This window comes from Mauremys mutica, chromosome 11 (assembly GCF_020497125.1).
Source record: "Mauremys mutica isolate MM-2020 ecotype Southern chromosome 11, ASM2049712v1, whole genome shotgun sequence".
Lineage (NCBI taxonomy): Eukaryota > Metazoa > Chordata > Testudines > Geoemydidae > Mauremys > Mauremys mutica.
The window spans coordinates 15,438,991-15,464,448 of record NC_059082.1 but is presented as its reverse complement, the minus strand read 5'-3'; the positions used below and the strand labels follow the sequence as shown (position 1 = coordinate 15,464,448).

The following is a 25,458-nucleotide window of genomic DNA, read 5'->3' as shown; positions in this document are numbered from 1 at the left end:
TGAAAACATAATCTGGGTTCACCTTAATGGCTAAAAAAACACCAGTAAAATGACTCTGAAGTTATTTTATAAAAATAAGATGATTTTTCAAATCAATCTCATTTTTTAGAAATAGTGAATGCAGCCCTGTGCTGTACATGGAACTCGCCACATCTTGCTCTCCCATTCTCTCCCCCCATGCCAGTTCTGCTGCCCTTCAGGCTGCGTGCAATCACTGGAAGGAAGGGGCAGGATCTGCCCCCATTACAATAGGTGAAATGATACAATTTATTTCTTCTAGTGTTGAAGTGAAGGATTTCAGGCCTGATTCTCCAGGGTGCTAAGCACCACCTTCACTGTAATGTACACTCTCCACACTGTGACTTTCCTGGGAGTTGAGGGGCCTCAGCATCTGCAGGATTAGGCCCTGAATGAGATGCAAAGATGGGAAAGAAATTGAATACATTCCACCACACCAGTAACCTCCATCCTGCACCAGATTTGTAAGACAATGTTTTTTTAATGGATCTCTCAGGAGTTTTTTCTGAAGACTCTGCTGCTACCAGGCTAAGCTAATTTGGAAATTAGCCTTCAAAGAGGGTATTTTGTTAAAGAGGAGGTGGCCAAGATCTTATGCTATGTTTTAATTTCAACTTTGTCAGGTATCTTTTGAAGTTCCTCTCAACAATGTGGTGCAGCACTGTCTTTTATCTCTTTAAAACCAGGTAATCTTAAACATCCAGGTTTAATTAAAAAGTCCCACAGCATTTAAGACTCTATAGAGATCCTAAACAAATTGCCTGCTGATATGTGTATGCAGTGTCGTCGTAGCTGTGTCGGTCCCAGGACATTAGAGGGACAAAGTGGGTGAGGTAATATCTTTCATTGGACTAACTTCTGTTGGTGAGAGCAATAAGCTTTTTAGCTTACACAGAATTCTTCAGTTACTGATATGTGAGTATTTATATGCTACAGGTATGCATTAATGCTTACGACAGGCAGTATCTGCAAAAATGTACATGGGGAGTAGATACCAAAATATTAATTATGACCCTGTTAAAATAATTGATGATATGGCATAACTCAGTCATGAAATAACCTATCAAATGAAATATTATTAGAGTCAGAGAGCTAATAATCTCCCATAAACCCTGGGAATTTTATGCAAAGGAGCTATTATTTTAAATTAATTTTTCATCATCTTTTGCCATCTTCTTATTTCATAAGCGAGAAATCCATTAAAAAGCCTGCCAAAAACTATATGGAATGTTTAGTTATCTAGCGCTGAGACTTTCACACCATGGGAGCATCTTGGTGTCCCTGGGGGAAAAAAGGAAAAGTGACATAATGATCAAATATTATTTCTATATTTCATTAAGACTTAGAAGGACACTTGTAATGTTCACATTTATTTTGTGTTATATTTAAATGAACCAAAAGGCAACATTGTACAATAATTTTATAAAAGAAAATCATTTGTTACATGTTACATTAAGCAAATGCCCCATTTTTTAAAAAGAAAACCCTATAAACTTTACTGCGGGCAGATCCTGCGCTCTCTCCTTACTCACATGAGTAATACAGCTGACTTCAGTGGGACTCTTTTGCCTGAGTAAGAGGAGCAGGATTATCCCCCAGAATGTAATTTCTTTTATATTACTTGCAGTTTCATTTCATAATGTATATAACAATTTTATTTATAAGGCATAAATACGAAAAACAGCTCAATATGTTCATTGTTATTTTAATTGAGTAACACTGTCTAGTACACTTTATTCAGTTACACCAAGGATTACAATGTACCTATATCTTTAATTATTTTTAATACAAAAGGTCTATCATATAGTATACAGTATATACTAGTGTGGTAACTGGTTCACAAGATTGACCACAATATTCTTGCAGGTCAGTATGGTCAAAATTTCACCTAATGTATAGTCTCTGTGTAGGACTGTATGGATCCACCTGCCATGAATTGCTGTACTTACAGACTCGGATGCCAGGTAAAACATGTCAGGGCTCATTGCATTATGTTAACTATTTTAAGACAATAGCTCTTAGCCAGATTTGTAACAGTGCTGGTAATACTGTTACAAATGCTGTGGTTTCTAAATTATCACTTTTTATAATGTGAATCTCTAAAGTTTAGATACCACCCAATGAAAAATGCAGCCCTCTGTTACCACACTGTCTCCATCCCTGCAACATCTTAGTCCAAGGAGAAAGCTTGATATTGGAAAAGGGCCCAAACAAGAAAATTTGGATCATGATCTGCACTCCTGCAAAATTCAGGGTTGTGCAGATCCAAGATTAAGATTAGGGGCTGATCTTTATAAAATATACATGGATGTGACATCCAATCATATTAAGAAGTTAGTTGGTTTTTTTTGCTGAAAGATCAATGGTGACTGATGTCTATTATCCATAAATAAAGCACAGTGCATGAATAGTTCTCCAACGAGGGGGAGGAACTGATGCAAATTTAAAATGGTCATATATCTTCCCTTGCCACTCACCTTTACATTTGCTTTTTTTCAACCACCAAAGGTGAAAAGTGAGGGAGTGGCACACCTGAAATACCCACCGGCAGTGAGCAATATGAGTTTCGCACATCTGCATAACCAGGTTGGGAACTGCTTCTAAATAAATCAAAGTAACCTATTTAAGGGTGTTCATTAAGAAAAGTTTCCTTTTTTAAAAATAGGAAGGGCAAGATCATGTTATTTCCTGAAAAGAGCTTTTAAAATTTCTTATTTATTCCTGTCTGACTCAAGAGAAATATTGTACAGCTATTTGTTTTCTTTAGGCATGGGTTAAATAGGCTATTTAGGTCATAATTTGAGTCTTCCCTTAACCTGTAGCCCAGATTCAGGCTAAAACATTAAATCAATGTTTCTGGCAGGACATGCTGACCGAGTAGACCGCTTGCTGTACAATAGAGTCACAATGTTATTCTTTAAGTGCATTATTAATACTGAAGCTAAGTAACCCCTATGTAGAATGTATTGCATTAATAGCAAGTTTCCACTAGTGCTGAAAAACTGTGCCCTTAATATAAGTGCTCAGTCGTCTGCTATTTGGTAAGCACTCAAAACTGTAAAGAAGGCGTGTTGAAAATAATCCACATTGGTTACCTACTATGCTGTGATTTTATGTTATGGATTAAAAATATCAAAATTAAACAATTCTATTAATCTACATTCTAAAAGGCACAAAGACTTGTGACAAAATTAGAACTGTTCAGATTACATTCGCAAGAACCGCAACAGAGCAATAGGTGTCACTTGGATTTGCCAGTTCAGTTGGCTGGAAGAAGTGAAATCAAGACATTTGCATTGTCTGTAGAGGTAAAGAATACCCTTTTGCCAGGGAGCATTTGCCAACTCTTCACAAATGTTATTCCAATGTAAGCCACTGAAACCCCTGTTGATTGCTTTAAAACATAATCTTTTTGGTCTGCAGCACATGGCACTTCACCTAAGTACTCAGTGATAATAAAACAGGTCTCAGGGCAAGATCAGGTAATAAAGAGCCCTCGTTGAATCTGAACATAGGAATGAGCTGCTTTCATGATCACACAATCTGTTTTCAATCAAATGATCACGGAATACTTGAATACTACAAAACAAATAAAATACATTCATAGTTTTTCACATTGTAGAGAGCTTTAATATTGCCCTTGGCTCCCTAATGAAATGCATATAGAACATTCCCCTCTATACAGTGCAACTGCCAAGTATCCATATCTTCATTAAATGCCACATGGCTGAGACAACTTTCCTCTTTTGCCTGGATCCTCATCAGTTTCCAATTTTGTAAAATGGTATATTGATTCTTTAGGGGAGAAAAAACCTCACTATTAAAATTTGAAATGAGTTACCATAACTCTGCCAGGTGTTTTGTTATTTAAAAGAATACTCTTCAAAAATGTATCTTTGTCTTTTACACTATTCACCAGATATCTCAGCACATTCTTCCCCAGCAAATTGTTACAATTTTGCCACAAGGTGTTTAAAATACAGAATGAGATATCTGGAATGTACATACACAGTTGGAATTCACGGAGCTGTCCACAGATTCATGATTTCATAGTACAAATGGGAACTACAATGACCAGGATAACTGTACAAGCTGCAGCCGCAATCAGAGCAGCTATCTTGCAGACTTTTGCTCTTCTGAACTCAGCTTCTTTGCGTTTTAATAAGGAATCATAGCCTGGAGTATAAATGTCTTCCATCCAGTATTCTAAGTTGTTTGGATTTAAAGATTCTTGAGTCTAAAAGTCAAAAGGAAAAAAAATTAATTCTCTGGCTCTGTCAAAATAATTCAGGCAGGACTGAAGCTTTCCAAAGTTGGTTATGTGTCTACTGTAGAGATAAAGTCAGGTTAATGCTGCTGTCTCAATGTCACAAACTTTCCTTCTGCCAACTTCATGAACTCACTGAAACAGATGACAACATATTGCCAAGTAAGAACAACACCCCATGGCTCCAAAGTCTCTTGTGTATTACTGGGTTCCTGGAAACTTTGTTGGGTGTAAGTAAAACCTCTTCAATCCATTGAATAATGGAGGTGGTCGTTAGTCCATTATCATTTGTGAGATTATTAAAACCCACTTGATGGGAAAACTTTTCTTAACAGGCTCATAAACTCAGTTTTACAAAGATAACCATAACCTCATTGCTAGGACCTGCATGACAAGAGCGGTCTCCTCATCTTCCTCAGACAATTTCTTGCATGGCTATTCTCTAGAGGTGAATAGTGCATTGTACATAATGGTGCAAGTAAGGTAGGAGTTTTTGTGCGTGTTTATGTTAAGATCTCATATTTTTCTCTTCTCCTTTAAAGCCCAATGATCCCCTTTACAGATAGAAACCCACAGGATGTACCAAACAAAGACAAAAATTACCACAGAAACCCCAGCTTAATGTCTAGTGTTGGACTACCAATCATGTGAACCTTCGGAACCATGGCCAAGCCCAGTCAGACCACTAGGACAGGGTTTCTCAAACTGGGGTCTCCGTTTCTGTAGGGAAAGCCCCTGGCGGGCTGGGCTAGTGTGTTTACCTGCCCCGTCCACAGGTCCGGCCGATCGCGGTTCCCACTGGCTGCGGTTCGCTGCTCCAGGCCAATGGGAGCTGCTGGAAGCGGCACGGGCCGAGGGACATACTGGCCGCCGCTTCCAGCAGCTCCCATTGGCCTGGAGCTCCGCCAGTGGGAGCAGCGATTGGCCAGACCTGTGGACAGGGTAGGTAAACACACCAGCCCGGCCTGCCAGGGGCTTTCCCTACAGAAGCGGCGACCCCTGTTTGAGAAACCCTGCACTAGGAGAACTCAGAGCATCTCCACAAAAGATGAGCCTCTTTCATGTGATTTTTCAGGCCCCTCCCCCAACCATGACTGTACATTTGGCTTAGGGGCCATGCTGCATTAGCCCTCCAGTTCACAGATGCAGACTGCTTCCCCCTTGCAAGATCTGAATATATAACACTGCAACTATCAGGAGAAATTTGAAACAAGTACCATGGGTTTTCCATGTGATCATGCAGGGCAAAGTGGCTACTTCCCAGCTTCTACCTTTTCTGCCCAGCTACATCCTCCAAAATTATGTAAACACACAACTATACTGGTGCTCACTATGAGTTTCCACATGCTTGGTGGTGAGGGGAGGAAAAGTGGCCATGCAGCATACATTCTACTTCCATGTATCATACCCTCATATTCAGAATTTCACCATCAACATGCATGGATGCCTTTTTGTGCCCCAGTATTTGATCCTTAGGGCACAATCTGAATGTTTCACTGGCAGTAATATACAGTGTTGATTGCTCATGTTTTAATGGTTTGATTTCCATTATGCTTCACACTATTCTAATAGTACATTTAAAAACTAATAGACTTTGCCATTGAACCATTCAGGGTATGTTTACACTGCAGTTAGACAACCGTAGCAAGCCCATGCCAGCAGATTTGGGCTCGGGGGGCTTGGGCTTCAGGGCTGTTTTATTGCATTGGAGACTTCCAGGCTTGGGCTGCAGGTTTTCAATTGCAGTGTAAACATACTCACAGTTTCTTCTAAATGCAATATGATTAAATGAAAAGATGTGAGCTAGAGCTGGCTGAAAAACAGAAAACAATTTTATGAAAAATTGCAAAATTCCAGAGGGGTTTCCATTTTGCAAGGTTCAACATGGAACAATGTTTGGTGTTTATTAAGATATATAATTTGTTCATATATATATGTATATAAACAAATCTGAATTTTCTTTTTTCCCCTTCCTCTCCTTTTTGCTAATGAGTGCAATAAAATGTGTCATGTCCAGGTTTCTTGGTGGTGTGTGGGGGGGGCACCTACTTTGTCACTTTTCTTTTTGCCACACTGTAACTTTTTCCAAAGTTGAGGAAGCTTTGAAAAGTTACAAAGTGGCAAAAGGAAAAAGTGGAGAAAGCCCTAGACATCATTCCTTCTATAACACTCAACCGCAAAAAGGAATAAAGGAAAAAAGGGCTGGAAATAGAAAACACAACAAATTTCAATATTTGAAATTTAAAACTATTTTGCTGAAAAATTGAACATTTTTTTTTAAAATGAAAGCTTTTTGCAAAAGTTTTAAGTTTTGAAAAAGGCCTCTTTTGTTGATTGATAAACAAATAAATAATGCTTTACAAATTTCTAATGAGATCATTGTGTTATAGCTGTATCAGGTTTTGTTCTCCATTATAGGCCTGATCCAAAGCTCATTGAACTTAACAGAAAGACTCCTATGGACTTCAATGGACTTTGGATCAAGCCCTTCATTGGCTAATTCAGGTATTGTAGCTACTGTCTGGAAACTTGCTCCTCCCATTTACTTCATGCACTGAGTTATTTTAGTCTGTGGAAAAAGTGATTTTACAGCTATTATAGCAACACTTAGATCTCCATTAAACAATGTTAACTGTTACTTGATTCTAATTGTCTATCTCCCAATGCCACTCAGCCAAAAATCAGACTATTGGTGTAGTTTGAGTTTGCACATGCGTATTGTTTCTCTGCTTTGCCTATTCCATTCTTCTGAACATAGAGGATATTGAAAAATAAATGTGACTTGTTCTTTGAAAGCTTCAGAAAGTAGGATTCTTGTAACCTGGTTCCTCATAAGAATTGCAGAGCAGTGGGATCTCATGGACACCTAACATATATGACATATAGGATGTACATATGTTCCCCATTGTAGTTTGAAAACAGTCTTGTGAGTGGGTCACCCAGCTGAGAATATTCACCTAGAGAATGCTAAAGCCTTCATTTTGTAGAGGGAAGAGGACTGACGGGTTTATAAAGCTCTGAAAGGCATGTTAAATTAAAACAAAACTGAGCTGTACTTTCAAGGCAACTAGTTTTCGACCTACCAACCTTGATATTGACCTGTTACTGACCTCAGGAGGAAGAAGCATTAGTTAAAAAAAAAAAAGCCCATTACTGTTAATCAGCTCTTTTCCCATTTCATTGCCAGCCATAAGAATGTTCATTAAAGTATAATGTATTTACATTCAGTTCTAATAAAGTCAGTCGCTGGGAAGAAAACACACATTAGTGTGTGTCTGTTTCCAGGTTAAGTTTGTCAGTAAGCTTCATTATAGGGTCTAGACATGGGCTTTGCAGAGCAGACGTAGTAATCTGACAGTTCTTTGGAGGTGGAGGAGCAAGTTGTCGCTATTGCGTCATGGAAATACAAAGTACACATGACCGTCAAAATATACTGGCTGGTTTCCCTGGTCTGCTAAGATCACTTAAGTAGCCTTAAAATGGCCAGACAGCTGATGGAGAACCCTCTTTGCATAGGGGAAACTCTCTGATAGCAGAGTCAGGTCTTGTGGCAGCTGACACTGTCCTTTCCTCCCCCAGAACAGTGGGAGGAGGGCTCATGTCAGGGATATTCTGGGGTGGGAGTGTGGTGCTGGGGACTTCCGCTATGCCTGATCCTCTACTAGTGTAAAGTCTGTATGCCATCTTTATGCCAGTGGTGGAAATTCAGTGGTCCCCTGATGCTTTAAATTCCACAAGGGCCAGGCAGCCAAGGATCAGGGAAACACAACCAGCTCCCCACAGCCATCATTGTCCACTAAAGCACAACTCAGACACAGCGGCGAATTGGAGCTGTCTAACTCTTGATGTCAGATTGTGTAAGGTACATGAAGTGATGCTGGTGGCCCTCTTAGCCCTGCAGTGCTCCATATGGGGAAACAATCCATATTTTGGTCTAAAACATGCTTATCCCACATTCTACACTCATGAAATCCAAGCTGATTTCTCATGTAACAGTCTGTCTTGTGTTTTGTCACCAAATGTTAGTCTCTGTGTGACTGCCTTAGCATGGTTTGAATGGCATTTTATACATTTCTCTGTGAAATTAATGGTCAAACATTTTCTTGCTAATTACATTTCAGTCCTTTTTTCACTGGAGGTGGGATCAAAATTTGGATCCAGGTTTAGACTATCCCAAAGTTTGGGAATGCTCAGTACTATAGTCAGTCTGCTATGAAGGTAGGGACCATGTGCCATGCAGGTTCGGATTTCAAACACCCCAGGGTCTGAGAATGTTTGGATCCATGTTTGGGTTTTGGACCCATGGCCTTCAATAATTCACCCTGCTCTGTTTGTTGCAAGTACACAAGTCCGGAGTTCATGCTGGTAGTTCTCTAGCAAGATCTAGAAAGCAGTTCGTCATGAGACTATTGTTCTTGTATTCACTCCAGAAACCATAACAACAATGTTCAATTTAAAAAAAGTTTTTAAAATGTGTTCTGTAATTATTTTTAGTGATTTTCATGCTTGTGAAGAGGGCTAGACTGACAGCCCTACATACTCATTCTCTATGTACAACAAGTACAGTATAAGCAGCAGCAGCGCCAGCTTCTCTGCCCCACCCAACCTTACTAATGCACATCAAAACTGAACTAGAATAACCACCATTTGGGGGATAAATGCTCAGTTCATTCCCTATGTCCATTCATTCCTTAACCCCTCTTGTGAGATGTCTAACGAGGTTCCAACAGTGGTGGTGGTGGTTTTATAGGCCACTGTCCGCTAGGAAATGGACTGAGACCACCAACTATTTCAAAGGTCACAGAACAGTGATAGAACATCAACAGTTGTTCTTCACCACTGGCCTGGGATGGATGGAGCCAGCAATCTAAAAGTTGAAAGCTCAACTTCCTGAGCTATCCAAATCCCCCATTAAATGAACATTCTGGTAAACATCCTTCACAATCATGTCACTAAAATGAAACAAACGGGACTCACTTGTAGATCCAAAGCTGCAAGCTTGCCTTTATCTCCTGAGTTCCTGGTATATTCTTCTATGGTCCATGATGGCTGGGCACGTTTAACTTCAGCCAGTTCTGTCAACCTCATGTCTGTGTAGAGTGGGTTGCTTTTCATATGTGACTTGAGTGATGCAGGGTAGGGATGAGGACTAAAGACTTGTTCAATCAAGAAAGCATCTTTTGGTTGTTTAGAGAGTCTATGTGGCTGTGGGATTTCATATTGCCTGTCTGCCTGCAACGAGGTTCAAAAGAGTTTCAGAGAAGAAAGAGGACTTGTGGGGGTGGAGGAGGGAGTTTAAATATGAGAGTGGGGAGAGATTATTTTCACTTCTACAGTTCGAGACTGCCTAAGCCATGATAACAAACCCACAAACCGGAGCCAAGAATTCAGCTGGCCTTAATCCAATCTACATCCTTGCGCTCACCAACAGACTGTGATTTTTTACAAGCACAAACCTGCATTCGCACTATTGTGGGCACAAAATTAGAGGTAGCAGCTGAAAATCTGGTCCTAGTACTGTTACAGGTTAGATAAATCTCTCTGGGATGCTTTTGCTATAGAGAAGACAAGCTGGTTTGGAAAGCCTTTGGACTAGAGGCTGTTTGAAGACACACATTTACCGAGGGAACTCTGCTCCCTGCACTGACACTGAATGGAAGGGGAGCCATACTTTCTATACACAAACAGTTACCTTTATACCAGACTTTCCACAATGCTATTCCAGTGTTAGAGATGTTCATTTGATCACATTCTAATTGGTGATCAGGGAATTTCTAAAGGTCCATAGGGTCACACTGGCTCTGATAAACCTATGAAAGTTTGGATGCTTCAAATTACTGAGGGTTCCTCTCCACCATGTTTCTATAACCTTCCAATAAATCTTTGGCTTCTTCTCCCTCATTTCACACACATCCACTAAACCCCTGGTTCTCCCTTCTCTCCAGGAAGTCTCTGACCCTTCCATCCCCTCCAAGAACTCCTCCTTCACAGGCCACAGCACACCCTGCAATGTGTTCCTGACTTCTGAAGAAATGTTGCAATACCTAGCAGCCCTGTCTATTGGGCCCTAATCTCAGTGAAATACAAATTGCTCAGTATAGGAGCCAAGATGTAAACTGAGCAGCAATCAGAGGGGCTGCTGCAGCAGTGATAGACTTTCCAAAGGTGGGAGTGGTTAGTTGTAGGGAGGGAGGAACCGAGTCCTCCTGGGTAATTGAAAGAGAACCGCAGCAATGTTTCAGTCTAGACAATGGAGATTTAAAATACATGTTACGAGAGATGTAAATGACTGTGAAAGTCAGAGGAAAAAGGAAGCGTAATAACAGTTTGTATTTTAGTGTACGCAAACTAGGATTTTTTCTTAGGAGAGTCAGAGCAAGTCGTATCTTTTTGTGGTTCTTTTAACTATATAATTTTTGATACAAGATACCCAAATGGACTTTTTACTATATCCCTTTAAAAAAAGAGAGAGTATTTCAGACGGTCACAATTTTCCTTATGCTCTTTTCACTTATTTAATTATTCCGTGTCCGTATACCGCCAGTGATCATGATATGAATGACATTCTCTCCTGAAACTGTCATTCAAATCCGTCCCTTTCTAAAGAGCAGGTTGCTTTCAGGAACAGCTTGACCATTTCGTGCTGTGCTATTGCCAGGGAAGTATAGGCAAGAAATCATTCAATTATGATAACTGTGAAGACTAGCATAATACAGTAGGCAGATATTACCAAGCCCTGAAGCTTCATATAGCACCAAAGACAGTCATAGCTAGAGTAGTTATTTTTTTAAAGCTTATTATATAAGTTTAAATAGAAATTACCTCTTTGGATTTCCTGTGCCAGTCCTTATTTTCAACTCCACTTCTGTCTTTCTTCTCCTCTTCTGTCATGCCAACCTGGTTGGTATATGTGATAGCTCTCCAGTCTCGTGGAGAGTTGGAAATACTTGCTATTTTGGATTCAGTGGCGCTGTTCTCCTCAGTCAGTGATCGTGAGGACCTCCTGGTAAATAAACTTTTTTTTAAGGCTTTTACCCGAAGACTTTCGCTGTTACTTCCGCTGGCATCAGAACAGCACCAGTCCGGGTTATTCTCCAGCTTGCCTCCATGAGAAGCATTATGACACTGAAATACCCGTGGAGAGGTGCTCTCATCTGACTGAACCTCACTCGTCAGGGAATTAAGATCTATTTGTACATTGACCTTCTCAGGCTGCTGAATTTTTTCATCCAACTTATTTAGTTTTCCCAGGACTTGGGAGATTTCTTCTCTGACACCTGACAGAGATTCTAGTTTCTTTTCTATTTCACCAATCCTGAGAACTAACTTGCAGACACTAGTTTTTAGCTCATCATCTGTATTGTTGATATCTGACCGGACCACTTTATCTAGCTTGTTACTAGAATTCCCATTGGTTATTTTAGTTAAATTGTGTTCAGGAGAGCTTTCACAGTCAGATTTACGTATCTGAGACAGTGACCCAGTGCTGTTGTAACAGGAGGATTGCATAATTCCTGTAGATCCACAGATGCTCATATCATCCAGAAATCGAAAAATGTCACTGATATCATCACTCACAATTTCAGAGTCATCATCTGATTGCTTTAGAGAATGCCTCTCTCCATACTTAGTTTGACTTGGAGCGCACAACTCCTTGCATTTTTTGTGTTCCAACCCTTGCTGCTCTGTTTGTGTCCCAACGCTGGTGGTTTTGTCAATGCCTAGCAGCTGAACAGAAGTGCAGTTAATGCTTTTATCCCTAAACTTTTTGATTGGCTCGTGTTTCTCTATGTCTATGATGGAGGGAATTTCCTTGGGTTTGTGTCCATTTTGTTTCATGGCATAGTTAGCCTGCATAATCGGTGTTTGATCCTTGGGATTGAGATAGGTTTGGTGCCTGTCTGCTGCAGGAAAACTTGGTGACTGGCTGTTTGAACTCTGATATCGCTGCTTCTCTTCAGCTTGCTTCCTACTGAAAAAGGATCTTTCAAAATCAGGTACCTCCTCCGTGTTTAAGCTCCAGCTTTTTGCTGGCCATGCTGTTTGTTTACTCGGTTTTCCTGCCCATCTTTTTGTATCTTGGGACCCAAGTACAGTGGTTGGGCCAAAGTATGTAGAAGCTTGGAGATCATCTAAGCTTTCGTGTTTGACTCGTCTTTTGTCTGGTATAGGAGAATAAACTGGATTCAAGTACTGGCTGCTGTATGGCATTTCAAAACTGTGGTTGAAGAAACCCTGTTTGGAGGTTTCTTTCCTGTTCTGAGGCTCTCTATGTCCATCTTCTGGCTTTTTATTGGGTGGCATTAAATTGGGAGATATTGTGATAAGATTATGAAAATCTTCCTTGAATATGTTTCTTTTCTGTACACATGATTGCAACACAAACGGCTCATCATTCGAAATAAAAGTCTCTTTTATAGTTGCATTGATAGGCAATGAGTCCTGGTCAGAGATTGATTCGTTCTCAATGTTCATTGGGAAGTATGTGCTCTGCATTTCACAGGGTGGAGAGTTAACAATGGAATAGGATGCTAGTGCCTGCAGCCTATCAAGCGAGGCAGCTCGGCCTTTCATTTCCTTATTAACGCCAAGCAAAAAGTTAGGTTCTGAAGCAGGTACAAATTGTTGACAATCTTTACAATCCACCTTCCTGCATTTGGAAGACCTTCTAACTGAGTAGCCCCTGTTAAACTCTCTGTCTCTCAGCTCGCAATTAGTCACACAATCCACCACGTTGCAAATTTCTGTGTCAGACCTGCAGGACTCAACTGATTCTTTCTTCCTCATTTTTTGTCGTGCAACAGGGAGTTTTTCCTTGGCCACTCCCCCGTTCATTTGTATGAGGTTGAATATCGTTACTATATCTGCTGCAACCATGATTTTCTTTGATTGCTGATTGTTTACAGTGCATCTCATTTTGTCTTTGAACAAAGTTGCTGGGAAATTAGGATCCAGGCAAGCCGTGTAAAAGAGCACACTTCTGAGCTTGGCCAGCTGGGACAAATCAAACCTTGCACACAGTGACTTGCAGAGATCCTGATAAGAAACTGTGTTTTGCTTGGTATCCAACTCTTCCAGAATCTTCACCAGGAAGAGCGAGGATTCCTGGTTGGTCTCCATGCTTGAGGCGTGCTAAGTTTTCCTGTTTAGCCTGAAAATGGTACTCCAGTTCTGCAGTTCACACAACAGCAAACAAAAAAGATGGTAAATCACCTGTAGATCGAATCCAGGACATTCTTTCAACCCCACATAGAATTTGACTAACCAGCCATACAAATTTAGGGCTAGGTTGTGCAACCTGTCTTCATGTTGGTGAGCACTTATACACACACACACACACACCCAAAGGGTGAAATCCTGGCCCCATAGAAGTAAATGGGAGGTTTGCCATTGAAGTCAGTGGGACCAGGATTTCACCCAAAGAATCTCATTTACATCAATGGGTGTGCTCATGTGTGAGCAATCACCACATGCACAATCTATCCCTAAAATATCAACACAAGCTACACAGAGATGAAAGAGCTGCTGACATAAAATCTTAACATACTTGCTAATGGACTTTCTCAAAATGGCTTATGAATCAACATCCTCTTACAGAAAGGTCCAGATGTGGCTACAATTCCAGTACCTCACTCTTAAACCAAAAAGCAGCCACCACATTACGTGAAGCACAGATATTTCCACATCTGATTTTCCAGCGACACTCAGGAAGACTCAGGTAAACAAGCTATGATTTGTTGGGAGGAGTTAGCTGAATAGTTTACTTGAGCAAATAATTCCTGACATTGAATTATATTTTTTTTATCAGCTCTTTTGGTGCTTTGCAGAAATGGGTTTTCCTAACTTTGAGACTCAAGGACTATGAGCTTAAGGTAACTTGTAAGCCTAGGAGAAGCTCACTTCAGGAATAAAATGTGAAATAATATTAGAAAGGGGAAGAAATAGTTTAAAAATATATTCCCACTAGATCTTGAAACCCATCCAGGAAATGAGAGATGGCTGACTGCCAATCAGCTTAGATTTGAAGAATGGGCTATTTCAAGGGCAGAGAATATCCTCTACTATGACATACTACCAGAGAAACATGGGGAATGGAGCCCCATTTGCCATCCATAAACGGCAGGAGAATGGTGGAAATGGACACTTATATGGATAACCAGAATAACCAGACTTGTAGTACATAAAACTAACAAGCATGCTGGAAGGGATATAAAGCCTTGTGCTTTCAGGTCCTAAGCCAATTTCTAACTATTAGGGATTAGGATGAGATCTTCATGGGGGGGCAGATTATTCCACATCTGCCTCCTCTTTGGTTTCTTGCACCTTCATCTGACTGTTTTGTGCTGACATACTGGACTAGGTGGACCATGGATGGGTTTGATCCACTCTGGCAATTTCTGTGTTTGGTCACAATCTTTGTATTCTTCTTCTTTACAGGAATGGCAAAAATCGTACCCCAAAGTGCTGTAGTATCTCCCCATTCTTTCTCCTCTCTAGACCAGCCCTTAAAACTATTCTCCCCGCCATATAAACTGCTGTGTATCTACCCAAATGGCAAAGCTATGAAGTCAGGTTTGTGGTATTTTTCTTTTAAATCATCTATAAGAAAGTCATTTCCCAGTCAGAAATGTCTGGACTTTTGAGTGCTGCTCTAGAACATGGGATTCCTTTTCAGTGCATTGCAGCCTTTCATCTTGAACTGATATTACACACTAGTGATCCACTGTCAGCCTCAGAAGCCAGCATATGTCAGCATCGGTAGCAAATGCCACAGCAGCATCTTCCAAAGGAAGAATGTAGGTTGCCTTTATGAATCGAGTCTACATTCAGACTTGCTTGTTGATTTAAGAAGCACCTTCCAGCTGGCCCCATATGTTAGAAATTGGGCAGCTGCAGTACATGCCGGCAGTCCTACCAAACACAAACCCTACTTTCAGAGACCAATAGACCTGGGGATTCTCCCGGGCTCCTAGTGTTTGTATGTTTTGCTTTTAAGAGCTAGGTGGCAAGAGAGCAGCGCTGAAAGTAACACTTCAGCTCTGCGCCACAAATGAAGTGTGTGTAGGCAGGCATAACTGTACTAGCTTTCATTTAGCAGATGTGGGTAACAATGGTAGTGAGGAAGCGGCAGTATGGGGTTCACCATGGCCTAGCTATCTATCCCACAAGCCTGCCAGGGACACTAGGTATGTACTCAGGTTGCTGGCCCATGCTCGGGTCCCTACTGGCACTTTGTTACCATGCTAGCTAGATTAAAGCTACAATGACACATTCATTTGGGGTGTAGACATACCCTTTGGGCTACAGGAGAATGGGTACGTCCCTTTTCTCTTCATTAGTGTGTGCTCCATGGCACAACCTCTTCATCAACACTTCTTTGTAGTCCTCTGATGGGTCACCATTTGAAAGTGAGACTTCCATGAAGTGCTGGGCCCAAATAATTCTAACTGCCAGCAAAAATACAACATACTTGGAGAGTTTACTTCTCATGTAACAGTTCGGGGGCGGGGGAGGTGTGCGGGCACGGGGAATGTAATCCCCAGTGGAAAGCTGCCTCTTTAAGAGGCCATGGGGACGCCTGGTGTTGAAAGTCAAATATGGCCACACTGCTCTGCCAGCCCTACCAAGAGACTTGAAATGTGCTATTTTCACCACCAACATGCAAAAGGCCAGAAAAGGCAAAAACTTGCCTTCAATAAGTCTTCACAGATTCTCTCAAGCCCTCATGTGGATATGCATTTTCATATTTAAATACACAGAATACCCCCGTTATGCCACTGCCTTCTCTCCATACAGGCCCCTGCTACCGGCTCATTTCCTTCCCAATGCGTGCAAACAGTGAGTCACCAATGGCAAGTTGCTTGAAAGTCTCATTCCATTCACTCCTCTAGTTCTGAATACATCCTGTGTACTCTGTCTTGAGGAATAAGGTATTCAGTGTAGCGACTGGCTCTATTTTGTGTTGTGGGCTACACAGCACAAAACTGGCACTTGCCTTGGTTCTATTCTAATAATAGTTATTGGTTTCCTCTATCCAGATGACCAAAGCCAAAATTTGGCCCCCAAACCATCCTTCTGCATATAAGCGGAGGCAGTGTGTCCTAGTAGATAGAGCATCTGACTGGGACCCAGGACACACCTGTTCTATTTCCAGCTGTGCTGTTGGGTGATGTTGGGCAAGTCACTTTACCCCTCTGTGGTTCAGTTTCCACATCTGTAAAACTGAAGTAATGATAGTGGCCTCATCTGTAAAATGCTTTGTGATCTACTGACAAAAATTGCTATAAGTATTATATTATTAATAAAATCAAAGTTTGGCCTGATTTTCATACTTCCACTGAGTTCACTGGGAGGTCTCAGTGTTCAACACCTATGATAATCAGAATACTGGTTTTTTAGGGGGTTGGTACAGATTAAGGAGCCTAGCTTTAGACATTCAAGTAATAACATTCTGGTGTAAAAGACAGGCTGCAAAATCTGACTGAGGCTTTCCATAAATGTGCACTGTCTAGGAGCTAGAACACGTTCTCCTTTGCCCGTTCTCTGTGCAGCCATATGAATGGCCTTCTGGTGTGTGTGTAACAGAGCTGCATTGCGATGGCTCATCCGGTGTTAATTTGGGTAAATTGTTTATCTTGTGTAGTGATCCTCATAATATACAGACTTCATCGGAGGTACTAAAATGACTACAGAATCTGTGAGCTTGTGCCAGAAGAATGTTATCAGTACAGTCATCCTTGCTAGAAAGACCATCACTGGCAGACTCTGACAATGAAAATAATGTTTCAAGTCCCGTGTAAAATAGCATATTCTGTGCCCATTTTTCACATTGTCTGAGATAATAAAACCAGGCAAAAGAATTTGGGCATAAACCACATCTTTAGTTGGTGTTCACACGTTTTAACAGCATGTTAGCTAACGTGTGGTCTCTGTCAAGGCAAAACCCACCAGTAACTGCCCGTAGCCCCCGAGACAGATGCTTTCTGGAATGACACCCAGTAAGCTGTCAAATCCAAGTAACCAAGCATTTGTCCACATATTGTCTTGGTTGTTCGTTCGTTCATTCATTCTGTCTCAAGGCAGGATGTGGAAAACAATTGTATAATGTGTATATGTTTATATGTGTGTGTGTATAGTATAACTGTATAAGGTACATTTACATGCAGCAATGTAAAGGATCCAAAATATGGATAAGAAGATATCTTAGACTGGTGCACAAGGGTTATGGATCAGTTGAAGCCTCTCTGGTGAATCTACATGTATGGTCGATCAGAGAGGTAGATGGTTTTTGTAGCTTGTTTTTTGCCATATGGCCTCTGACCAAACGAGCTACTTAACATTTAATCTTTTATGACTTGATTATATTAACACCGGAAGGGTCACTTTGACCTAGAGAGCTTTCTCTCCTAAGAGTCGGTTTTCTCAACTCTAATAGCACAACTATACCGTCGCATAGATACATATAGTATCATATGGCACCGCTGGTCGATGGGGGCTGAGTCTCAATGTGTTCAAATGAGCTACAAGCTTACCACAGATCAATCCTTTCTTACCCTATATGGAGTAACACTGAACATTTCTCCCATGTTAATGTGAGAAAAATTTAACCCATTGTTGAAGAAGCAGTCCTGGAGTATTAACTTTCCATCTTTCATTCCCAAGACTACTTTCTGTTCTGCAATGGGCATGTTCTGCCTATTTTCTAGTTGTGGTAGGACTTAACTCCTCTACGTGATATCTCTCCTCTGACTTCCTCCCTTGTGGGAAATCTTTGTCCTTCCCCTTGGAGGAACCAGAATATATTTCTCTTCTTCCTCATCTCCCAAATAAGTACTCAGACTCAGATTTTGCTGACTTATCTACACTAGGAATTCAAAATCTCCAACAGATTGTTTTACCAGAACCGCTGCTGCTTCTGCCACTACATTCAGCAGCACCCACATGTGTAAACAAATCTGCCCTCTGTTACGCCTGTAAAAGCCCATGTCCATTGTGTGAGAGCTTTGCTGTGGCAGATGAATCTCACATGTGACTTGACACAGAGTCCCACCACTGTACTTTCATGAATAATGATCCGATAGGAGGGATCCTTAGCTGAGCCTGAATTATGGTCACTGACTGACAATCCACATATTCTTCTTCAGCTCTTTCCTTCCTTCTTATTTGTGCTTCTGACATTCACTCTGCCCCTTTCCCACTATCCACAGCAGGTGCAGCTAATACACAGATGCAGTTGCTACAGTCATCATTTCCCTCTGCCTTTGATTTGCTGATAGAAAAACAGCCCTCTCTGCTTTTTTATAGTGACTAATGGGCCACCCTATAATACTACTGCAGAGGTGATAGATCGATAGAGAGCTAGACATAAATTCACACACATTGAGCTAATTACTTCAGTGCTGAAGAACATTAATTCAACCCCCCACCACCCCCTCTCCCACTATGCTGTTTCACTATTAATCTGAACTCATAAATCTTCAGTTTGTCCGACTGGTGCCGGATATAAGCCACACTGACGTCGCCCTCACACAGAATGTTGAAATGGACTGTAGTTTTCTTTCTCTCTTGTGCTCACAAACCCATCTTCATGTCACAGCATTCAGAAACCTCACACACAAAGCATCTCAAGCTGCTTTTTTTGGCTCCTACCCCACCGGCTCTCAGGATCTGGTACTCTGGAAACAATGCCTTATTGCCTCACTCTTCGGCTCTTTTCTAGCCCAGTCCATGCTATTCGTAGTTGCTCCTTTCTTCCATTCCCTCACAAGCCCAAGTCCTGCTCACAACCAGCCTCTCTGACACATTGGTCTCATTTAGACTGTCACCTTGTGATTTCAGCGGCTGTGGTGACTCCCACCCTCCGGGGCAGGTATGAAATTCGATGCTGGCAGCGTGCCTCAGCAGAGCAATTTTTATTCACTCCTCAAGAATCTAAGTGTGAATGCCATAGAGCCTGGGGCTTTTTCACTAGCTCTGGCCAAGGGCTTTCTGTAATTCTGCATATAATAAAGCATGCTTTGTGCTCTGTGATACATAGAGCATCCTCTCTACGAATCTAAGCTGGGGTTGGTATTGTTTTGGTTTTTTAGATGGGCTTGGAAAGAAGTTGCCGTTTCTTGGCTCTTGTGTATGAAACAAGCCTTATAAACTACTCCATTTACAAACCTGGCTGCCCAAAGAAAGCAGGATGTGCTGTTTTATGGATGTTGTACACTCGGCACTCAGTCAACAACTCCAACAAAATTCAGCACCTACTGAAGTCCACCAGTGCATAAATTAAGTTTGAACTTGCAAATAAAGCCAGCATTTTCTCATGGCTGTGTCACAGCTCAAGTTGAACAATGTTTGCCATTTGATACAGGATTTTCCTTACACAATAATGCTCAGATTCACACTTTCATTATTGAGTTATGTAACTGAAACCCTGCATTCAGATCCTCGGTGTGACATGGAAAAGTGCAAGTTATCATTCTAAAACTGGAATGAATTACTTGATTTATTACTGCATCACTCCTTGTGGTTATTATTCAGCAATCATTGGCAGCATACACACATGGAATTTCTGTCCTGTCAATAACATATTAGAACTCCTCCAAGTTAATTTTTTTTCCCCTGGTGATTTGCACATAACAAGGCATCCTTGCAAACTGTGACAGACACTGAAATAGCAAATCAAGTTAAAAACGAGCCCCAGAATATTTCACCCTGTCTCTGGCCAGCCTAGGTTTTGCTTTTCCATTTTGCAAGGCACAGAGCTAACAGAGCCGACTTTCCACAAATTGGTTTGCAGATCCAGTGGTCTCTGCTTCTCTAGCCAGGGGACTAGTTATGTCCCCCCCCTTCGCCTCCCGCCACCCCCAAACCCCCATTATTTCCAATCCTGCTGAGCTCCCTGGGGCTAGGTACAGTGGCACCTGGGAAAAGGCAAAGTGGTTGGAACGTTATTCCCTCCATTTCTCGGTAGCCTGATTTGTGCGGGTGTCGAAGTGGCGCTGTCCCCAAAGTCACCGGATGAGTTTCAACATTCCGACTCTCCCTTTCCCCTACAAGGCTGCAAAGGGAAACGATGCCTGAAATGCTCCAGGGAGACTGCAGGGCTTGTTACTTAGCCTTCGGGCTTCATGTGCTATTGATCCCAAGCAGGGGAACAGGAGGGGGAGGGGGTCAAGGTAGACCCTGGGGACTACCCCCCCCCCGAAACCCTCACCCCCACTTGAAAACATCTCCCCTGGCCCTGCCCCCACGAAATGAGAGCTGGCTACGTTCCTATGAGCTGGAAATAGCAGGGATCAGCCTGGCTGTGCAATGGGGTGCCATGGGGGGGGCTCAGCTTTTGGACCCCTATTTTTTTTTTACTGGTAAGTCCCTCTCCCCTCAATCCCCTGCAAATAAACCCTCTTCCCTCGCCTGGCAGCACGTCCCACAGCGCCCAGGACTCCAGGCTCGTACCAAGCAACAGCCCCGGCCGGCCGGCGCATCGCTTACCTTGAAGTTGCCACCTGTCTTTTGTTTGTGGGTGTGTGTGTGTGTTTTCCGCTTCATGTCAGGCTTGTCTGCTGCAGCAGAGACTTTCCAGCAGGGAGGAGGAGGAGGAGGAACAGCTTTAGCTGGAAGGCACCGCAGGGTCCCATGGTGCCAGGCTGAGATTGCAAAGGCGGCAGCAGGTTGGCACTGGGGGGCGGCTGCACTGGCCAAGCGCCCCCCCCCACCCCCACCCCTTCCCTGCACAGCGCTCCACTGCAGGCAGCTCCGGACGCTGCTGCTGCTGCTGCTGCTGCTCCTGCCGCTGCCTTGGTGTGGAAGACGTCAGCGGCTCAGGACCTTCCTCAGCTAGGAGGGCCCGGGAGCCGGAGCATCGCGGGCAGAGCAAGGGGGGAGGACGCAGCCCGCTCCCCCCTCCAGCTCCCGGAGCTCAGCCGGGCAAGCGGGGCTGGGCTGGGGCAGAGATCCGCTGCCAAGGAAGCGCCGGGCTGAGTTTGAACAAAGCCCAAGGGGCAGAGGGGCAGCTACAGGGGATGCGGCATCCAGGCTGCTGCCCTCAAAGCGCCGAATGAGCCCCCGGCCTCGGGGGCTTGTCCGCGGGCAGCGCGGACCCGCACGCACAGAACGATCCCGGTCACTTACACCGTGTGTGTAAGGTGCAAGCGGGGGGGGGGGGGAGGGGAGAAATCCTCGTTTGTCTGGCTAGACCCAACTCCCTTTGCAGCCCGTAGGGATCTGCAGCCAGCAGGGATGTCAGAGTGTATCGTCAGCTCGTCCAGAGCCCCCCCGCCCCCATCCTGTCTGGAATCCCCCAGGCAAACTGAGTCTGAATCCTCCTGGCAGCCCCTAGAGTTTTCATTGGTACCCGGGTTGCATGGAGAGTCTGTCACGTGACCACAAGATTCCCCCCACCAATGTGCAGGGCAGGCCGAATTGATTTCCAAGGAAGAGCCAGTATGTTAGGCCAGTGAAGCTGACTGTCAATCACGCGGCTCTGTGCAGCACCCACCCAGACCGATCTATCTCTGTAGCTGGCATCCAAAGACCTTTGAAGAAGTGTCATGGACCATATAATAACGAGTCTCTTAATCCATTGACCCCAGAATATTTTGAACCTAGTTTAATTGTAATCTCAGAGACCAGCAGCACTCCATTTAGCTGTGCAAACAGACAAAACCCCTGGCCATCCAAAGAACAATGACACTCTACAGAACTGCATCCTTTTGCACACCTGTTTTCATATTCCTTCCCAGTCTTTCCCAGTGAGTGCAGCTGCTTGCTTGTAAGTGAACTTTTGCTGATTTCTCAAATCAGTGAATACAGCAACAATTAATGGGCAGTGAATATTTACACATCTAGAGCATCAGGAATCAGACTGTGCATTTGCACTGTAAAACTACATATTGTGGGTCTGATTCACCCATCACTCACAGTGGTGGGAATTACACGTCACTCCACTGATGTCAATGGGCCTCATTCTCCACTGTCCAGTAAAAGATATTATTTCACCCACCTTGTCTCTCTAATCTCCTGGGACTGACATGGCTACGGCAGGACTGCACTGCATTGCACTAGTGTAGTTATTGCCACCAAGTGCAGATTGGATATGCGCTACATTTTCTTGCCTCCCTATCACAGTGACTGGCTATTAAGAATAGGACCAATTTTTGCAGTCCCTTGAGCAGTGGTTCCCAAACTTCTTACTAAGGCGACCCACCAGCTGCATCTTTTTTTTTTTTTTGTGACCCACCCTGCACCTGTGTCCCCTGTGGGATGAGTGTGAGGCAGGCTCGTTCTCCAACTTCCCCATGTGGGGCCTCCCCTCTGCACTGGGCCAAGAGAAGTGTACATTTACCTTAGCCAGGGCATATTTATGGGTTAATCTGGCCCTGGATGTGGTGACGCATCTAGAGCCTTCCTGTGACCCACTAGTGATTTGGGACCCACCATTTGGGAACCAGTGCTCTAGAGAACCGTGATGATAATGGTGCAAAAAGACATTGTGCTTAGAGCATGGCTCTGGGAATCAGCAGCTCTGGGTTCTATAGCCAACACTGACACCACTGTGTGATCTGGGAGAAATCACTTAGCCTCTCTAAACAGTATCCTTATCTGTAAAATGAGGATAATTATTGTGACGTTCTGTACCTTGAGGGAGCACCCTGTAACTCCCCACATTCCTCTTCTATATATAATTGTGATATTACCTTTAAAGCATGCCTTGTAAGGTATCAGGGGAAAGGTTATGATCTTTGAATGTCATTTCTCTATCCAAAAATATATATAATTAATGTATGTGAAGTTATGAGAATTGTGTTGTATGGTTGTCGCTAAAACATGCTGTAAATTGGGGAATCAGCCAGATATTAGCTCCCCAAAGGAAAGTAGCCAACATCCGGGTGGGGTGTGAAACAACCCATCAACAACCATTGTCCAGCAAGGCAGCTACAATTCAATTAGGCCACACTAGGGGGATTGCTCAACTTTGCCTGGAGACTCAGCAGTGCCCCCCAGACATGCCTGGACTTGTGTTCTACAAGCACATGGAGTGGATTGAGGGTATAAAACTGAACACAGGGGGCCCAGGTTTGGCCCTTCTCCATCCCCCATCTACCCTGCAAGCAACTAAGACACTAAGAAGGAGACAAGACTCCAACAGAGGAGATTGGCCCTAAGGACTGCAATCTCCAGTGGGGTGAGAAACTGCTTAATCTAGTTGTTGCCCAGTCTAACAGGGTTGAGAGTTTAGATCACGTGGTTATGTTTTATTTCTTTTGGTAACTAACTCTGACTTTTTGCCTATCACTTAATATCACTTAAAATCTATCTTTTATAGTAAATACACTTGTTTAACTGTTTATCTTTACCAGTGAGTTTGTATGAAGTGTGGGGCAAATCTGCTCAGGGTACAAAGTCTGATGTAGCTCCACTTCCCATTGATGAAGTGGTGAACCAATTAATAAATTTGCAGTGCTCGTCTTGAGCAATGCAAGATGATATATTCCTGGGTGACAGTGCTGGGAACTGGGGGGATTTGGCTCTGGTGCCTTTCTCTGTGTGATTTATGCGTGGCTGTGAGAGCATTCATGCAATCTAGCTGGGTGTGGGGTCTCCACATGTGGTTGTCCTGAGTGAGAACAGCACCTGAAGGGGATGTGGCTGGTCACAAGCAAGGCATTGTGAGAGAAAGCCCAGGCTGGAGAGAGTTCAAGGGGCACAGTGGTCCCATGATCCCAGGCTGACCCCAGGAGGATCCCGTCACAATTATTATTATTTATTTGCACTGTAGTAGCATTTAGGAGCCCCAGTCATGGACCAGGACTCCATTGCGCTAGATGCTGTGCAAACACGGAACAAAAGGACTGTTCCTGTCCCAAAGAGCTCACAGTCAAAATGGATGTCACAGCTACGGTAATACTTACACACGTTCATAAAGCACTTATGAGACCCGTGGATGAAAAGCTTTGTACAGAAGTGAAAAGCATTATGTCTTTGTTGCCAGCCCAAAAGGCCTGAGGCAGCAAACAGTGATTCGTTGCCCGGTGTGCTTCGCTCCAATAAACACACCAAGGTGGAGAAGCAGTTAAAGTTTATTTGAGCCCAAATAAGGTGCAAGGGAGACATAGCAATCTCAAATCCTGCACACACATACAAGTTGTTTCTTCCTCTTTATACCTGATTTCAGCTAGGCATTCTCATTACCCCCCACTATTCTCCTCCCCCTCCTTTACTTCCCTCCTATATAGTAGACACATTGTATAGCTAGCAATTACTCTAAGCAGGTTAAATTATTCTTGACAGCAAACAATTCATCTCGTTAGTAACTTTTCAAGGCTGTTAGCTTGTTTCAGGGTATTTGATTTGTTTATTCTGCCCTCCTCAGTCAGACACAAGTAGGCCTCTTTATTATCTCCTGGTGCCAGTGTTGCACTGATAAGGAGCAGTTACACATTCCATTCTTAATTCTGGCTTGTGAGGTCGATCAGAGTCCAACATGGAAGTGGTTTGGGCAAACATAGCACCAAGCTGGGCTCATTCAGGCCTGGCACAGAAAGGCCTCATTAACACTGTGGTTTTCCACCCTCCTGAGTTACCTAGGGTTATGCCTAATGACATCAACATCTTTGTCATGGGACCCAGACAATCACATCTCTTTTTATTGGAAGGGATGTGAGTTGAGTAAAATTCTAGTAGTTAAAGGATGAGCCTTTTTTTATGGCAATGTTTTAAAACATGTTCCATCTTTACTGCCTTTTAGTTTGAAACTTGAATACTGAGCTTCCTCTCTCCCAACACACGCACACACAGTATATTAAAAGGGATGTCCAGAGAGAGAGAGATTCTACAGATGTTTTTGGACAATCTGGTGTAAAATTACTAATTTAGTATATTCTGATTTAATCTTTGTTTTCATCTTTCTGCTTTCCAAATAATAAGAAAGCTATGGGCTCTGATCTGAAGCCCGCTGAAGTCTATGGGGTCTTTCCATTGCCTCCAGCCTTTGAAACAGGCACATAGTACATATGATATCTACAAAGATGATTATGCACAATGAAACGAACAGTGTTAGGGGAAAATAAAAGCTAGAATAAGTCTTTACAGTCAGAGAAAAGGGTATTAATTAGATATTAGTTATCACCATCCATTAAAATCATTATAAAGGGAATTTCTGCATCCTTGGCCCCATTTTA

At 42.8% G+C, this 25,458-nt stretch overlaps 1 protein-coding gene across 1 annotated transcript; it reads right to left on the bottom strand.

Annotated features, from left to right (window-relative positions):
• Positions 1-1,396: 1,396 nt before the first annotated feature.
• MINAR1 (membrane integral NOTCH2 associated receptor 1) lies at positions 1,397-20,886 on the bottom strand. The gene is made up of 4 exons (XM_044980324.1): positions 20,771-20,886; positions 11,108-13,456; positions 9,263-9,517; positions 1,397-4,255 (listed from the first exon to the last, which is right to left on the bottom strand). The coding sequence occupies exons 2-4, from the start codon at positions 13,403-13,405 to the stop codon at positions 4,058-4,060; spliced, it is 2,751 nt and encodes a 916-aa protein (XP_044836259.1). The 5' UTR covers positions 13,406-13,456; positions 20,771-20,886; the 3' UTR covers positions 1,397-4,057.
• Between the last annotated feature and the right edge of the window lie 4,572 nt (positions 20,887-25,458).

What these genes read in the sequence shown, in the direction of transcription:
- MINAR1 (XM_044980324.1), bottom strand. Translation starts at nt 13,405, where the DNA reads ATGGAGACCAACCAGGAATCCTCGCTCTTCCTGGTGAAGATTCTGGAA. An exon ending in GGCACAGGAAATCCAAAGAG is followed by an intron (nt 9,518 to 11,107) that starts GTAATTTCTATT and finishes ACCTCGTTGCAG; the next exon opens with GCAGACAGGCAATATGAAAT. An exon ending in TTGCAGCTTTGGATCTACAA is followed by an intron (nt 4,256 to 9,262) that starts GTGAGTCCCGTT and finishes TTTGACTTTTAG; the next exon opens with ACTCAAGAATCTTTAAATCC.